The sequence below is a fragment of the Apus apus genome, chromosome 17 (genome assembly GCF_020740795.1).
Source record: "Apus apus isolate bApuApu2 chromosome 17, bApuApu2.pri.cur, whole genome shotgun sequence".
NCBI classification, from domain to species: domain Eukaryota; kingdom Metazoa; phylum Chordata; class Aves; order Apodiformes; family Apodidae; genus Apus; species Apus apus.
In genome coordinates this window covers 5,525,381-5,541,070 of record NC_067298.1, presented here as the reverse complement: position 1 = coordinate 5,541,070, position 15,690 = coordinate 5,525,381, and the positions used below count along the sequence as shown (strand labels likewise).

Sequence of the window (15,690 nt, the reverse complement as noted above, 5' to 3'; positions counted from 1 at the left end):
TGATCAGATGGTTTCCTATTGCACTCAGCAAATGTTTTCTCTACAGTCTGCCTCTTCCCTTTCCTTTAAAAATTAATTTAAAAATCCTTCCCCTTTACTACCCTCCATCTGCAGCAGCAGCAGACAGACACATGCCAGAAGCAGATACCCAAGCAGGGCTTTCTGCCAAGTGTCAATGCCTGCTGCTCTTCCAGTGCCATCCCCCCGTGTGACTGCAGCTCCAGGGACGTTCCTGGACCCCACATCCCCAGTAATGGCTCATTAGGAAAGGTTCCCAGTGACTTTCAGAGCTCAACTCAGGTGGGTGTGGAAGGACTGTGCAAATGTTTTACATTTATTAGGCAAATGGTGCAGACGGACACATTGATTCCCTTGTGAAGTGAGGAAGACAGCAGCCTCCTGAAGGGTGGCAGTCCCAGCTCAGGTGAGGTGGTCACTCCTCTACAGGGGCAGCAGCTTTGCCCCTCCGGAGGGTTTGGTGAGGTAGAAGGTGGCTGTGCCACTGTATTTCTCCTAGGAGACAAGAGGAGCAATGAGTGGATGGATGCATGTTGCCCTGGCCACTGCCTGGGGTCCCCTGGTCCATCCACAGCATGGGCAGGGAGGCTGTCAGCACATCCCCAAGCTGGCCCTCCATGGATCATTCTCCATTACTTTTTCCAACAGCTTTTGACTCTGCTTGTGCTGCTGCCCTCCATGGCCTCTGGCAACAGCAGAGAACTGCCACCCCCCCACCCCCACCCCCCCCCAACATAGCTCTGCATGGTGCCTCCTCAGCTCTGGTTTTCTCCTAACTTATCCAGTGGTCACTGGTTCTTATTTTGGAGGATCTCAGGGTCAGTCCCACACTCACCCTATCTCCCCCCTTCGCTGTTTTGTAACTCCTGGTCACATTCCCTCTATTCCAGCTTCTCGTCAGATGGCAGAGGCACAGACCTCTCAGGCTCTCCTTGTTTCACACACCCTCCTCTGCCCCTTTTGTATCTCCTCCCACTATTTACAGGGGGCACCATGATCTTATATAGCAGCAAAATGAGGCTCTGCCTCTTTCACAGCCCCCGTTTTTGACACCCCCACCTTGCTGGCATTTTTACCCACCAATGCTCACTGAGCTACTGTTTTAGAGAACATTGATGACAATACTGAGATCTTTTCTGGGCTGTAATTGCAGGTGTTAAGCTCATCTCGGATTACTTTTCCCTAGATAGCTTTAGCCTTCCTGAAGATCAGTGGCACCTTTTTCCTCACTTTCTCAGTGCAGGAAGGTCCTTGGGCAGTGCTCTGTGACCACCACGGTGCTGAACTGCCTGCAAGAGCTCAGCAGCATTAATGGTCTTATAGGGCACAGCACTGGATGGGCTGCACCAACCCCAAGTGCCTCAGGACCTTCAATGGCAACCCCAGGCCATGTCCCTGAGTGTTTCCTTGGGATCTTTAAGCCAATCTCCTGACACTTTTCTGCAGTGTACCTGGATGTGGTGCTGGGCTCTCTCTGCAGCCCCAGCCTCCAGCAGTGTCACTGTGCAGCCTCCAAAGCCCCCCCCAGTCATCCTGCTGCCATAAACCCCATCGACCTCCAGGGTTGCCACTACCAGCTCATCCAGCTCTGGGCAGCTCACTTCATAGTCATCCCTGGAGAGAGGAGATCCATGATCAGCCCTGTCCTGCACCCCAGCCATAGCCCCTGCTCCCCAAAGGAGCAAACTGCAGCAATGCAGGGTGCCAGAGATCCTGGTCCAGTTCTCTGCCTGTAAATGCAGAGCATCAGGGACCTGCTGGGTGCTGCCATGTCTAGTTAAGAAGCCATGTCTGTAACATATGTGACCAGCTGCCTCAACCCAGCTCCCCCTGCTGCAGAAGCTTGGGAGTCTTTCCTTCAAACTCCCCAGCCGGCTGAGCCATGAGACACCGGGCAGGACATGGTGCTGGCTGCCCCCAGTGCTGCACCCGCAGGCAAGGGAACCCCATGAGGACTCGACACCAGTGCCCCAGGGGTGGCACATCCTCACCTGAGGGAGTTGTGACTCTCCACCATCAGCCTCCCAAACATCCTGTAGTCCTTGTCCTGCAGTGCTTGTGCTGCCCGGGCTGTCCGTGCTATCTCACTGATGACGTGCCTGGCCCGTCGGTACACCTCCTCACCCAGCTGGCTCCTGGCCCCTGTGGGGACATGCACGCCCCTGCAGCAAAGCCACTCGGGACTGTGGGATGCTGCTGGGTGTGAGCAACCATCCTGTGTCAGAGCTTCTCTCCTCGTGGCACGTTCCCACCCCGCTGCGCGCACTCGCCCACCTCTCCCAGGTGCTGCCCCACAGGCTCAGCCCATGCCATGGGGCACCCAGCTCCTGAGAGCAGCTGGAGCCAAGGGAGGGACTGTCCCCACCTTCCAGCTCAGCCATGGTGGCATGTCTCAGGCTGGCCTTGCCAAGAGCAGCTGCTGCCTCCTCGCACTGCCGCCGGCGCGTGGGGTACTCGCTGCCCGTCAGCGTGTGCCGCACGTTGGAGTTGGTGATGAGAATGGCCAAGCTGGCATCGGCCAGTGGGACTAGGGTGGTCTCCAGGGACCTGCAGTGACAGCTCAGTGTGGGCCACGTGTCTATCCTCCCTGCCCTCTCCAGCCCTCAACCACCCAGGAGAGGCCATGTAGCAGGGAGCTCCTGCCTCCACAGAGGCAAAGTCCAAGTGGTTTAGGATTTTTGCTCCAGCATTTCACTCCCTCCCAATTATTAGTCCCATCATGGCTTTGCAGGCAAGACGGCCCAAGCAAGCAGCAGAAAGGATGCAGGGGGAGGGATCAAGATGCAGGAGGAAGGATCAAGACGCAGGAATTAAAATGCAGGGCATCCCAGCCCTGCCATGAGATTTTGGGCTGGGTTGAAGGGTTAAACTCCTCCCTGCACTCCTGCATTTGGAGTGAGACTCCATGGCTGTGAGACCAGCTTGTCCCCACCTGCCTGAGGAGGTGGGCACGGTGCAGTGAGCTCAGCCCTGACCTGCAGTCAATGAGCAGCGCGTGGCCTTCCTTGCCCATCACAGATATGAACTGGTCCATGATCCCACAGGGCATGTCAGCAAATGTGTGCTCTGCTTTCTGGCACGCCAGGGCCTTGGCTACCAAATCACCATCATCTGTGCCAAAGCAGAGAGAGGCAGGTTAGCAGCTCTGGGACCTTTGCCCCTTCCCCTGGAGCAGGAGAGGAGCAAACACAAAGGAAATGGTGCTTTCCCATGGAATGGGGTTTTGCTAAAGTATCAGCAGCTCCTGCACCAGCGCACAGTGTCTGGGCCAGGATTGGCCGCTGCCTTACCAGGACAGAGCTGCTGGAGGAAGGTGTAAACAGCCACCTCCAGAGAGGCTGAGCTGGAGAGGCCCCCACCCAGGGGAATGTCACTGGCTATCACGGCACTGAAGCCTGGCACGGGACCACCTGTGGGAACAGAAGGGAGGAAGGGGGCTGTGAGCCCCTGCAGGGCTGGGGGCAGCCGCTGGGAACCAGCTCCAAGCAGAGCCCCTTCCAATATCCCATTTTAGGGTGACCCATGGCATAGTATGACCCTGGCAACCCCCCACCCAAACACAGGGTCTTCGGAGCCGAAAGTGTCTCTGCTGGAGCCTGGCCCCAGCAGCAGCTCTGGGATTGCACAGGGGCTGGAAGTACCCCTGGAGCATGCCAAAAGCCAGGCACGGAGCACCAGCCCCAAGGGAGGGGTGGGTCTAACCCTCCCAGCAGCCCAGGCCTTACCCTGGTAGTGCTGGATGACGCCCTTGACGTAGTTGGCCCAGCGAGGCTGCCCTGGGCTCAGGGGGCTGCCTTGGCAGGGAGCTGGGAACTGCACCCTGCGAGGCTCGTCCGCCTCTGCCGAGGTGGTGAGGATGGAGATGGTCCCATCCTGCCTGGGGGATCCCACCAGCACCGTCCCCAGCTGCAGGGCCTGGGAAAGGCAAAGGTGGGCTCAGCCCCTGGGGTACCCCTTGGAGCATCCCCACATGCTCTGCTTCATCACAGCATCAAACGTTCTGGCTATTTAATGCCACACAGGGTCAGTCTTGGCACTGAAATGTTGTGACCAACCACCCAAGCTCAGCGTCCAGCTCTGACTGCTGGACTCTGTGGGTGTAGAGACCCATGACAAAGACATGAGAGGCTTTGGGAAGTTTTCTTGCCTGCAGAGGAATTCAGCTGACCTGCTCCCACGCTCCTCGGCCTCAAAGTAATTAGCTGTAGGTTTGATTTAGGACCGAGCGGGGGCTTTCCCTACCGAGCCGAAGGAGGGCAGGAAGCGCCAGCTGCTTTGAACCATCGCTGCCAGCGAAACAGCGCCCCAGGAAGGGACAATTGTTTGACGGGGTTGCAGAAAAGAGGAGGTCGGGGGTCCCCCCCACCCCCTCCATGCTCGGGGTCCTGCTCCGGCGGTGCTGGGAATGGTGGGGGATTCCAGGGGATCCTGCAGGGTCCTGGGCGAAGGACATCCTGAGGCAGGGAGGGGGGGAAGACGGGGACCCTCGGAGGCTGCAGTGGGGGACCCGGAAGGATGACACCGCGGAATCACGGGGCCGGGGCGGCGGAGCACGGCCCTTACCATGGGCAGCACGAAGCCGCCGTTGTAGTCGGTGTGCTCGCCGATGAGGTTGACCCGGCCGGGGGCCCAGGCCGCCAGCACCGCCGCCCCCCCGAAAGCCGCCTGGTGCGCCCGGCGGGCGGCTGCCAGCAGCGGGGCCAGCCCGGGATCCGCCACCGCCCCCGCCATGGCCGCTCCGCTCCGCCCCGGCCCCGCTCCGCCTCCGCTCCCGCTCCCGGCCCCGCTCCCGGCCCCGCTCCGCCCGCGGCCGGGCTCGAAGCCGCGTCCCTTAGGGGCGCGGACGGAGCCGGGGGGGCCCTTCCCGGCCCTGGCAGCCCCTTCCCACGGGCCGTGCGAGACCCCGGTTGCTGCCTCGGAAACGCTGTTGTGCTTTTCTACAGGCAAGGAGAGAGCCAAGCACACCTATACAGAGCTGCGCACACCTGTGCACACCTGTACCTGAGCGTGCCTGTGGCTATGCCTGGGAGGTTTTGGTACATACATCTACACCCACACCCATGCCCCTAACACATGGACAGATAAACACGCAGGGGAGAGGCGGGGAGGGGGGGGTGAGCCGGCCGGTCCCACTGCCCGCCCCGGGGGCCGGGCTGCCCCGCTCTGCTCCCGGGGCGGGGCCCATTCCCGGTTCCCGGTTCCCGCCCCTCCACAGCTGCCGCCGCGGGACCCCCCGGGCAGGGGGACGAGCCTATGGCCGGGAAGGAGCCGTTGCTGAGCGCCCTTAAAGGTGACCGTGGCCCCCTCTCCCTTCTCTCTTCCCGGGGCCGGCACCAGCTTCCTCCGGCAGCCCCCGCCGCGCGGTTTGGCCCCTCCGGTTCGGCTGGATGGACGGCGGGGGCTCCGGGGGCTGCCGTGGCAGGAGCAGCCCTGCCGGGTGTTAGTCCCCGCGCTGTGCCCCTTTCCCCCCCACACACACTGCCCTTAGTTTTCAGGGAGTTGACCTGAGTTTCTGCCCGGGGTGGGTCACATTCTGCACCGGGCGCAGCCCCAGCGGCCCACCCTGGGGCTGTGCACAGCACTGCTCCCAGGGGTGTTCCCCCTCCGCAGCGGGGGCACCCATGGGTGCTGATGCTCCCCTGACCTCAGGCGGGGTGCTGCGGCTGCGGGAGGACGGGGGGCCCTGCACCGACACCTCGCCGCACCTCGCCTCCTTCTGCCAGCTGCTGGAGACCATCCTGCGCAAGGGGCTGCGACGTGAGTGACTCTGCCTGCCCGGACCGGGGGGGTGGCAGCGTCCCTTTGCCCCCAGCCACGGGTTTCGTCCTCCCTTTCTCCCACAGAGCCAGCCTGGGGGTTCAGGAGACGGGATTACTGGCACTGGCTGGAGCAGCTTCCCACGGGGGATGGCGGCAGGTGAGCGGCCCCCGAGGGGATCCCCTCGGATGGACAAGCTGAGTCGTGGATTGGTGTCCGTCGTGATGTGCTCACCCCACAGCCCCCAGGCGTGGGGAGGATGCTCCCGCGTGTCACCAAAGCTTCAGCCTCGAGCTGCTTCCCCTCTCCCAAACAGGCCGAGCCCGCTGTCCATCAGCATCCAGAGAGCAGGAAGGTGCCGGGAGGTGCGGACAGCCCAGGGCCGCGGGCGGCTCTGCCTGCGCCTGGCTCTGCAGGGAAAGGTGCTGGCAGCGGCCGTGCGGCAGCTGGAGCGGACCCCCCGGCTGCTGGAGGTGCAGCACACGGGGGAGGGGAGGAAACCACTGTCGGTGGGCAACGGGCAGGGAAACGGCGCCGGTAACTGCAGCATTCCTCTGTGTTTCAGTTTTATGATCCGGTGAGCTCCGTCCTCGGCAATGAAGACCTCCTGGGTAAGACCACAGCTCCGAGGTGAGATGGAACCTGCCCCAGGTGGCTGTCTCGGGTGTCATGGCACCGTGTGGCAGCAGGGAGGAAGTAAAATAGTCCACTGATTTATTTTTTTTTTCCTAAACCAACCTTAGTACTAAAATCTAAATACGCTGCTGCAGTGGTGGAAAAGGGGGTGTAAATATTTAAACAGTGTTTGAATCCATCTCAGGTTGGTTTTAGTGTCGTGAGAGAGTAAAAATGCTTCTGGAGTGTCTTTTGTGTAATTTCTTTGTGCTGAGGGAGCTGGTTTAAGCAGGCCTGGCAGTCTGGCTTTGAGGGGAGCCTGTGGTAGCTGGGCCCTGATCCTGCCCAGGGGGGTCCCATGGGGGGGTCAGTGCAGGAAATGGTTGTGTTGCCTTGGCAGGCTGCACTGCTCATCTGCAGCCCTGGTCCTTGGGGGGGTGGGGGGAGCAGCAGGCCTTTTATCTTGTGATTATGATAAACAACCCCGCGTTAAACCTGTACCTAGATGGTTTATAAATCACCCACACTGCTGGTGCATGAGCAGATTGCAGATCTCAGCCAGTGTAATTGTAAGGCTTATGCAGGAGAGCCCGGGCAGCTTTGCATTTGGGGGGAGGAATGGAGAGAAAGTTGCTCATCAGCAGCTTTTGCTGTGAGCCTTGGTCTGAGTTCAGGGGAAATGTGTATTGAGGTGCAGGCCTTGTCTCCCTGTGCTGGCAGCAGGAGCCTGAGAAGAGCCTGAAGCAGCAGCCTGGGTTCCCTGGTGCTGAGATGCTCTTGGGGTCTTGCTCCCCAGAGCTCTTTAGTCACACCAGAAATGGCTTTATTCAGACCACTGCCATGTCCCTGTGAGGCTGTGGCTGCCGGGAGCCTGGTGGTAACACTGCCTCTCCATCCCCATCCCTCTGCAGAGCCTTTCCTCTCGCTGCTGCTGGTGGTGACAGAGATGGATTTCTCCTTAGACCTGGAGGTACGGTGACAAATCAGTGGGGTGGTGGCCAGCACATGGCTGCTGGCACAGAGCTCCAGCCCCTTCTTCCCTGGGCTTGATGGTGCTGACACTCCTTTGTTTGCAGAACTGCAGCTTCTTGGACGAGAGCTGGCTGCTGCCGGTAAGAGCTCCTCTCTCTCCAGAGCTGTCCTTCCGCCACCTGGCCCTCGATGGGAAGTCAGATGAGGAAGATCAGGAGTTATTTGGAGGGGAGGGATTGCCACGCAGCTGGGGGTGGATTGGCTCAGGTTCACCAGCACGAGCAGAGCCACCTCTGCCACCAAGGTCTGATCCTGCCGGGTGCCTGTGCTGTCACCAGGAGCAGATCCCAGCACTCCCAAGCCAGAATAGTACCCAGGCCTAAATTGCTGACAAAACCAAAGTTTTCCCATGCTCCCTTCCCTGATTTCTTGCCCAAAAAATCCTCATTTCCCTGGGCTGACACAGATTATGTGTCAGTTGGTTTTGCTCTTGGTTTTGCCCAGTGAAATATCAGAGTGTTTATTGAGAACAGCAGGGATGTTTGGTATCTTTTAAAAATGAAGAGCATCCCTCTGCTGCCTTTTTAACGCAAAAGAATTCCCAAAAAAAAGAAAAAGAAAAAAAAAAGCTTTGTGTGGCTTTGGGGCTATGGCACTGCTGAGATCTTGCTGGATTTTGGGCATTTCTAATGGCAAGGGTTCCCAAAGTGGCCATGTTTTGTGTCCCTGGTGCTGCAAATGGCAGCAGCTTTTGGGAGGGGTGGCACTGCTCCCCCTGCTGCGTGGGGACCCGTGGGGCAGGGGAGGAGGGGCTCATGGCTGAGTGAAGGGTTCACAGGCTGCTTTGCCATCCCATACATTTGGCAGGTTTGTCCCTCCAGGGTCTGGGCACAGGTGAATCCCAGGAGAGGACAAGGACAAGCAGTCACTGATGGTCCCAACCCTGCCCAGGACACTGGGGACCAGCCTCTCCCTGGGCTCCCAAAGCCCTGTTTTGGCATCAGTGTCAGAAATACCCAGGGCAAGGGGGTCCCATCCTCCCTGCTGTCCTGGTCATGCTTTTTGGGTGTCCTGTGGTCATTGCCAGGGCCACTGTCAATGGCCACTCTCTTCCAGGTGCGCATCACTTACGAGACGGTGCCATGCCGAGCGCTGGGGATAGTGCTCAGGTAGGAGCTCTTGATCCTCCTCTCCTGCAGGATCTACAGACCATGGCAGCAAGCCCCTCTCCAAAAAAGGGGAGAGAAAACCCTGCTGAGAGTATTTCGGTTGTGTCAGGTGGTCTTCTCCCCGTCAGCTCATCCTCACTGGGCTCTGCTGTCTGTGGGGTGGCTTTTCCCTGCCTCCTGTGTATGGGTGAAACATCACTGCTGGTCTGACAGGGCTTGGGGAGCTGGGCTGGGTCCCCAGGACAGAGCTGAGGCTCCGCCACACCCCCAGGTACGTGGATGGCCGTGTCTTCGTCACAGAGGTGCTCCCTGAGAGCCAGGCGGAGGTGGATGAGGTGGTGCTGGCCGGTGACATCCTCGACGAGATCAACGGCTGCTCACTGAGAAACGCCTACAGCGGGCAGGTGGGTGGGCATGGAGGGCTGGTGTGTCCCCCCCACCTCCTCCTCTCCTGCCACCTTCCTTCCTTCATCCTCCCCCCCCTCTCTCCAGGCTGGGGACATGCTGCAGAAGCTGAAGGGACAACCACTGAGCTTCCGCCTGCTGCGGTGGCGGTGGCATGACGGGGAGGTCTATGAGCCACTGCTGCCCTACCTGAAGGTCCTGAAGGAGAAGGAGCCCCATTTTCAGCTCCAGCAGGGCCCCCGGCACAGGGCTGAAGGGGAGCCCCGCAGGCTGCAGGGGGGCAGGTAGGGTCTGGCACCATGGGGACCCCAAATTGGGCTGGGTGTCCCAGCACTGGGGTAGCCCTGTGCCCACACTGTCCCTGCTCTCCACTCAAGGCATTGGGCCAAAGCTGCCCCCGTGGCCTGGAGGGAGTGGGGGTCTGTGAGCATCTTCCCCTGTGAAGAGCAGCAGGGGGTCCTTGCTCTGATGACCCTGAGCCCTTTTCTCCCCAGGCTGCTCTACAACCTGCAGTACCTGGGCCAGACCAGCATTGGGAAGGTGAGGTGATGGGGCTGAGATGTGCCCGGGGGTAAATTTTCGCTTCTGGGTTTGTTTTTATTTTCATGTGTCTGTGGGTTATTCCCTCCTTCCTGCTCCATTTCAGTATGGTGGGAAAGAGGTGCTGGACTGGGCCATCCCTGCTGTGCTGGAGAAGCACTCAGCTGCACGGGTGAGTGACAGGGCTGAGGGCATCCTGGGAAAGGACTTGGTGTGAAAACTGCAGGGAAATATGGTCTCTGCCCAGAGCTTTTTTTTTTTTTTTCCTGCTGGCTCCAGGCTCCCTTGGCCCAGCTGAGTGTTTGACACTCCCAACCCTGTGGTTTTGGTTTTCTTGGTGTTTTGTTTTGTTTTGTTTTTGTTTGGTTGGTTTTTTTTCTGTTTAGAAGCAGCCATGCAGGAGACAAATGCACATTATGGGAGAAAAAAGTAATAATACAACCAGTTGCAGGAAAGCCCTTGGAAGACTGTGAGGATGCTGAGCTTGGTTCTGGGGGTGCTTTAGGACTCAGCTCATTGCTGCTTGAGCCTTTGGGCAGTTATTTGTGATAAGATTCAACTGCGGGAGCACTGGGCGGTGATAAAAAGGGCAACACAGAGAGAATTCCTTGAAAAAGCTGTGTTTCATGGTGCTTCATGACCTCTGGTTTTGAATAATCTCTTCTGTAAGTGTCTTACTAAAGATAAAGCTCAGGCCCTGTGATGACTGGGGCTTCTCCTCCCCTCCATCCCCCATCCAGGAAGTTTTATTTGACGTGAAGGAAGCAGAAGTCCTGGTCCAGGAGAAGGCTTCTTCCAAGGTGAGCAAGTGACACCCAAGAACTGGGTGGCTCCTGAGGCTGCAGGGAGCCCAGCTGGAGGGGTTGTGAGGACAGTTTGAACCAGGAACAGGGAAGATGGGGACTGACAGCAGTCCCCAACACCCCGTCCCTCCTGCACAGCTCCTGTGCCGCTACCCCTACCCCACCATCTCCTGCGTGGGGTGCCGCGTGGACAGGAGAAACGTCTTCGCCTTCTGTGTGGCGTGAGTGCTGCCATGGGCCCTGGGGAGGGGACACAGAGGGACGTGGGTCTTGGAAAACAACCAAGTGACACCCAGCCCAGCTGCGGGGGTCTGTGGTGTGGGTACAAGCCAGGGCTGGGCTGTCAGAGCTGCTCTTTTCTGCTGGCTAATGTTAGGTGTTTCCATTTTTAGCACTTCCCCCGAGAACCCTGGCGGGAGCACATTCGACTGCCTGGTGTTTGCATCCAGTTCTGAGCAAGAATGCGAGGAAATCATCAGGAGAATCGGTAAGGGAATGGTTTGTGTCTCCAGATATCATCACAGCGAGGTCACAGAACACCAAGAACGGTTGCTCTGGTCCCCCACATGTACGATAGAACTCAATTTCTTTTTGTTGAGGTTACTAAGATGACGAGATACTTCGGTACAGTTTTCTGGTGGTTTTGGTTTTTGTGTTGCCTGGTTTGTTGTTGGTTGTTTTAGTTTGTTGTTTGTTTTTTTTTAAGAACTGCTAGACAATGTTTTTATTTTAAGAAACAGCTTCTAGGCATACCCAGATGGTTCATTGTTTCCACTAAGAGCTTGGAGGAAACATTGTTTTCGAGAGATGTTATTTTAAGACATACTTTTCCTGCAGGCGCCCAGCCTGCTACTGCAGTTCAGCCCCAAACCAGGCATTCATAAATCCCATCACTTGGAATTATTTTAACCTGTCTAAACACAAGCTTGTATGGAGCTTCTGAAATTAACGGCTCCTGGGTCACCAAGGACCCTCAGGTTTCTTGAGGGGAGATCCCTGCCAGGTGACCCCCAGGCCAGACCTGGGGGCTCACCTGAGAGTCAACTGAAGCCTGTGATGGTGCTTAACTTTGATCCAGGCCTTTAAAACAATTACAACGTGGATGCAAGTAAATCTTATTCCCTCCAGTTTTAGCAGTGAGGAAAAATACTTGTTTAAAAACCTCATCTTGGCTCGCTTTCAGATCATGTTCTGAGCAGCCCTGCAGACACGATACTGGTGTTGACCATGGGCTGTGTTTGGGCCAAGCCCACTGGGAGCAGGGCAGAGAGGGGTGTTGTGTCAGGGCGTCTGGTCAGGAGCCTGTTCCTCCAGCTGCAGGGTTTCAGCACACCGAGTGGTTTGTCTGATAAGGGAGAGCCCTGGCTCCAGCCCCGGAGCAAGAGCCAGCAGAGTTTTCAGGATATTGGTGTGGAAGGAAGTGCTGTCGTGGCTCCTGCTCTGCAGACAATGGTGCTGAGGAGCCACCCCTGCCCCTCCTTGGTACCAACCACTGCTGCTCTTCCTCCCCAAACACCACTTCTGCCACAGGACTTAGAATGTCACTGCAATAAATCCAGGTGAGCAAGCTAAACTACTTCCCTGTGCTATTTTTTCTGTGCCAACTCCAGCTTTACTAGTGCAGCCTGTTCTTAAAAGAGCCAAGCAGTTTAATTTTAAAGGCTAATTACCCATGTTTCAGACCTAGCCTGAGCAGTTTTCCTCAACCACAGCCCAACAGGGCCTGGCTGTTCCCAGCGGCTGAGCTGAGGAAACCAGCCCCGGCTGAAGCTGTTGCGAGGGTTGGAGTGTAATCCTGGTGCATCAGAAAAGCTCAGATGGGAAATGAGGATCTTATTGAGCGCCCATTCCAGCCTGCCTGGCAGCCCATCTGCTCCCAGGCTGTATAATTAGCTCTGCCACTCACACCCTCCCATGCTGGCAGGAGCTGGGGCTCCCTCACAGCCAGATCCCAAACACTGCCCACACCTCAGACACATCTCAGGAACCAGCTGCTGGGTTTGCTCAGGGCAGACCAGTTGCACCAACACCCCTCCCCTGTCTCAAGTGAAAGGAGTGATGCCTGCAGAGCTGACACTGGTGCTGCTCAACTTGGTAACACCCCTGGGAGCCCCCCCAGGAGGCAGAAGCTGCTGCTGGGCTCAGCTCTGCTCTCCCTGGCCAAGAGTGATGACTCAAGCTACAGAAAAGCCTCCAAAAAAGTTCTCCCTTCTGTTGACAAAGTGAAGTCACCAGAGCAGCAGCCCAGGCTCACCAGCATCTGCTGCTGCCCTACTGGAGCCAGGAGGAAGCTTCTTCCAGCCCATACAGACCCAATGACAAAGACTCCTCACATGTGAATGTAAAACATTTAATTTAAAAATGTTGACACTACAATATATAAAATAGCTATTATAAATGCACATAGTGTATTCTATAGCTGCCAGGTTTACTTTTTTTCTTTTAGGAAACTGTAAGTTACACTGTGGTTAAGACTTGTAGTTTCACCCTCTGAAAAAGTCCACATTTGATCACAGTGATGTATGGTCAGACTAACAGCCCCAATTGTTAAACACTTGGATCAAGTCATAACCAGTTTTATTGCAAAAGGACCCTGTACACATTTATATCAATTCTAGTACCTTACAAGTTTAGCTACCCAACAAGTCATTAACATACAGAAACATGCATGAGAAGCAAGAAAGATCACCCATCCCCTTCTGCATATTAGCAACTTGTCACTCCTGAGCAACAAGGCTCACATCACTGAGGTTTATGTGAACAGTCACTTTTAGCATTCATCCTGAGTGAAAGATGGAATGACTTAAGTACAAATGCAACATATTATAAACAATTTCTTACAAAAAAAGTCACAAATTAAAACCAAAGTATTTTACAGAATTAACTACAAAACACCATAAAAACAGCCTTCATTTTAAGCCCTCTCTCCCCGTATCCTGCGAGCCAACTGGATATCTTTGGGCATGATGGTGACTCTCTTGGCATGGATGGCGCACAGGTTTGTATCTTCAAAGAGACCCACCAGATATGCTTCGCTGGCCTCCTGTTTCAAGAGGACAAGAAGAAATGTCGTTAGAAACCCTCAGCGAAGCACACTCTGCACCGCGAGCGCCGGGGCCCTGCCGGCCACTAGCAATACCTGCAGCGCACCGATGGCTGCACTCTGGAACCTCAAGTCTGTTTTGAAATCTTGAGCGATCTCCCTGACCAGCCGCTGGAAGGGCAGCTTACGGATCAGCAGCTCCGTAGACTTCTGGTAGCGACGGATCTCACGGAGGGCGACGGTGCCCGGCCTGGTTGGAAGAGGAAGGAGGGAGCAGGTGAGCCGGGGCAGGGTGAGGCAGGGCAGGGGCTGCGGCAGCGCCGGGCCGTGCCGACGGCCTTACCTGTAGCGATGAGGCTTCTTAACGCCACCAGTAGAGGGAGCGCTTTTCCGGGCCGCCTTGGTGGCCAGCTGCTTGCGCGGAGCCTTCCCCCCGGTGGACTTGCGGGCGGTCTGCTTTGTACGGGCCATTTTTCTTCACTTACCTACAGGGACAAGCAGGCGTGAAACGGGGCCCAGTTCTCCCCAACCCAGAAGCAGCACGGCCAGCCAGGCCCGGCGCCACGCTGTAAGTTCCCCCCCTTCCCTTCACGTCCAATCCCCTCAAGCCACAGAAGCAGCAGATGTCGGCGCGCTGCTCTTCCCCCCCTCCCCCCCGCCGCTGAAGCGGGCAGGCGGCCAGCGGCCTCCCCCGGGAAAGGGAGGAGGAGTCACGGTTCCCCCTCCACCCCCGCTTCGCGTCGTGGCCCGGCCGCTCCTCTCCCCGGGGGAAGCGGACTGAGTCACGCCGCCTCCTGCTTCCTCCCGGGCCGCCCCGATGGGGGGGGAGGGGGATGGGAACCGGCCGTGACTCAGGGCACGTAGGCAAGGCCCGGCCTGTCCGGGGGGCTCCAAGAGGAACCGAGGCCGCCAAGGGACGTACAGCACTGCCACCCACCACGCAACACGCCCGCCGCCCGCTACTCACCGCTGAGAGAAGAAGGAAGCACCGGTGCCGGTAGCGCTGCGCACCGAAGCCTGCACTGCTCCTGCCGCTCCGCAGCCAACTACCCCCTCACTGCGCCCTCCCCGCCGCGGGGACGCGGTTTTTATAGCGGGGGCGGCGCACGGCGAGGTGACCTCATCGCGCCTGGCAGCAGCGCGCTCTGCCATTGGCCGGAGCCTCCGCCGGCGCCGTGACGTCACGACACACAAAGGCCGTGCTCCGGTTCCTCGGCGCGGATTGGGCGCGAGTCCGGCCGCTGATTGGTTGTTAAAGTAGGCGCCTGATTGGGTATTGTGAGCCGAGAATGAGCCAATCGGCGGCGAGCGGGCGCTCTGCGCGCTGATTGGACGAAACGGGTCAGGGTTTGGATCCTACCCTTTGTTGCAAAGCTCCACAATGGGAAGTCAATAGGAGCGGGGCGGCGGGGCCGGGCGGGGGGTCCCCGGGGCAGCCCACCGACCCCCGCCCCCGAGCGCCTTGCCCGGCCCGTGCAGCGGGGGAGCCAGCGGGAGGCTGCGAGCGGCGAAGGCAGGGCCAGGCCGCGGGGCCGCCCTGGGGGGGCGGTGGGTCTCACCCTCCCCCGGGACCCTCGGGGAGGGCGGTGGGGCTGGGGTCGGAGCCCCCGGTGTGGGGGGAGTGTCGAGGGGACGAGCGAAACGCCCTGCACGGGAACAGGCTCCGGCAGCGCCTGCGGCTTTAGTTGCCTGGTTTTATCAGGCTGTCACGGAGGGTGGAGGGGGAGTGGGCAGCTCTGCGAGGCTGTGACCCCCCGATAGCCGCGGGGGCTGAGCCTCGGCCCTGGGAGCCAGGCAGGGGTTGAGGCTGCATCTCTCCATCCCCCAAATCCCACTGCCTTTGGGGGTCACCATCCGACTCCCAACGCTAAAGCAAATGTCGAAGTTTCATGGCAAGTAGAAAGCCAGAATCCATCTTGCCAGTTGGTAGTGCCTAGGAATATAAATATTAACTAAATAAACAGACCCTTTTGGGGGAGGGTTGCTGCCTTAAGAGTTATACTTTGTCACATACAACTATTTCGTGGGATTTGAAGACTGCTGGGAGTGGAGGCAGGTCCTTGCTGCCATGGGAAGGGCACCTTGGTCGGGAAGAACAGGTCCCACATGCCCCGCAGTTGTGACGCCAGAATATGTAGTGATCCCAAACAGATGCCTGCTTAACCACCTCTCCTGAAGGTATCCGTGAGCTCCACAAGCCAGATCTCAGCTGTCAGCATGCAAGCTTTGCATGAGGTTTTGCATCCTCCTCAAACACCTCAGGGGGAGGATTGCCCTGGTGCAGGAGCTCGGCACGTAGGGAGTGCGTCTCGGGTAAGGCAGGAAGACACACACCAACATGGTGCCACAGGAGAGTCAGGTGTGGCCC

The 15,690-nt window shown here is 58.0% G+C and overlaps 3 protein-coding genes across 4 annotated transcripts; 1 reads left to right on the top strand and 2 right to left on the bottom strand.

Annotated features, from left to right (window-relative positions):
- Positions 1-301: 301 nt before the first annotated feature.
- On the bottom strand, positions 302-4,765 carry GALK1 (galactokinase 1). The gene is made up of 8 exons (XM_051634912.1): positions 4,582-4,765; positions 3,744-3,933; positions 3,309-3,428; positions 2,994-3,129; positions 2,384-2,565; positions 2,010-2,160; positions 1,470-1,632; positions 302-513 (listed from the first exon to the last, which is right to left on the bottom strand). Exons 1-8 carry the CDS (start codon positions 4,747-4,749, stop codon positions 442-444), a joined length of 1,182 nt encoding a protein of 393 aa, XP_051490872.1. The 5' UTR covers positions 4,750-4,765; the 3' UTR covers positions 302-441.
- A 456-nt stretch (positions 4,766-5,221) lies between these two features.
- LOC127391781 (uncharacterized) lies at positions 5,222-11,841 on the top strand. 2 transcript variants are annotated; one of them, XM_051634910.1, is made up of 16 exons: positions 5,222-5,308; positions 5,668-5,775; positions 5,862-5,934; positions 6,092-6,197; positions 6,341-6,386; positions 7,302-7,360; positions 7,467-7,502; positions 8,479-8,531; positions 8,803-8,935; positions 9,024-9,220; positions 9,431-9,476; positions 9,583-9,648; positions 10,217-10,276; positions 10,418-10,500; positions 10,672-10,766; positions 11,594-11,841. In XM_051634910.1, the coding sequence occupies exons 1-16, from the start codon at positions 5,272-5,274 to the stop codon at positions 11,626-11,628; spliced, it is 1,233 nt and encodes a 410-aa protein (XP_051490870.1). In that variant the 5' UTR covers positions 5,222-5,271; the 3' UTR covers positions 11,629-11,841. The 2 variants fall into 2 exon arrangements, with proteins under 2 accessions (XP_051490870.1, XP_051490869.1); XM_051634909.1 differs by having other exon boundaries at positions 6,092-6,248.
- Positions 11,842-12,613: 772 nt separating this feature from the next.
- Positions 12,614-14,364, bottom strand: LOC127391785 (histone H3.3A). The gene is made up of 4 exons (XM_051634916.1): positions 14,290-14,364; positions 13,666-13,807; positions 13,419-13,572; positions 12,614-13,322 (listed from the first exon to the last, which is right to left on the bottom strand). The coding sequence occupies exons 2-4, from the start codon at positions 13,791-13,793 to the stop codon at positions 13,194-13,196; spliced, it is 411 nt and encodes a 136-aa protein (XP_051490876.1). The 5' UTR covers positions 13,794-13,807; positions 14,290-14,364; the 3' UTR covers positions 12,614-13,193.
- Positions 14,365-15,690: the final 1,326 nt, after the last annotated feature.

Bases quoted from the DNA above. Each gene is read 5' to 3' on its own strand.
- LOC127391785 (XM_051634916.1), bottom strand. From the start codon at position 13,793: ATGGCCCGTACAAAGCAGACCGCCCGCAAGTCCACCGGGGGGAAGGCT. The intron at 13,573-13,665 runs GTAAGGCCGTCG...TCTTCCAACCAG, and splicing joins AAGAAGCCTCATCGCTACAG to GCCGGGCACCGTCGCCCTCC. The intron at 13,323-13,418 runs GTATTGCTAGTG...CTCTTGAAACAG, and splicing joins CAGCCATCGGTGCGCTGCAG to GAGGCCAGCGAAGCATATCT.
- GALK1 (XM_051634912.1), bottom strand. From the start codon at position 4,749: ATGGCGGGGGCGGTGGCGGATCCCGGGCTGGCCCCGCTGCTGGCAGCC. The intron at 3,130-3,308 runs GTAAGGCAGCGG...GCTTTGGCACAG, and splicing joins CCTCCAGCAGCTCTGTCCTG to ATGATGGTGATTTGGTAGCC. The intron at 2,161-2,383 runs GTGGGGACAGTC...ATGTCCCCACAG, and splicing joins CACCATGGCTGAGCTGGAAG to GGGCCAGGAGCCAGCTGGGT.
- LOC127391781 (XM_051634909.1), top strand. From the start codon at position 5,272: ATGGCCGGGAAGGAGCCGTTGCTGAGCGCCCTTAAAG. The intron at 5,309-5,667 runs GTGACCGTGGCC...CCCTGACCTCAG, and splicing joins GTTGCTGAGCGCCCTTAAAG to GCGGGGTGCTGCGGCTGCGG. The intron at 6,387-7,301 runs GTAAGACCACAG...ATCCCTCTGCAG, and splicing joins CGGCAATGAAGACCTCCTGG to AGCCTTTCCTCTCGCTGCTG.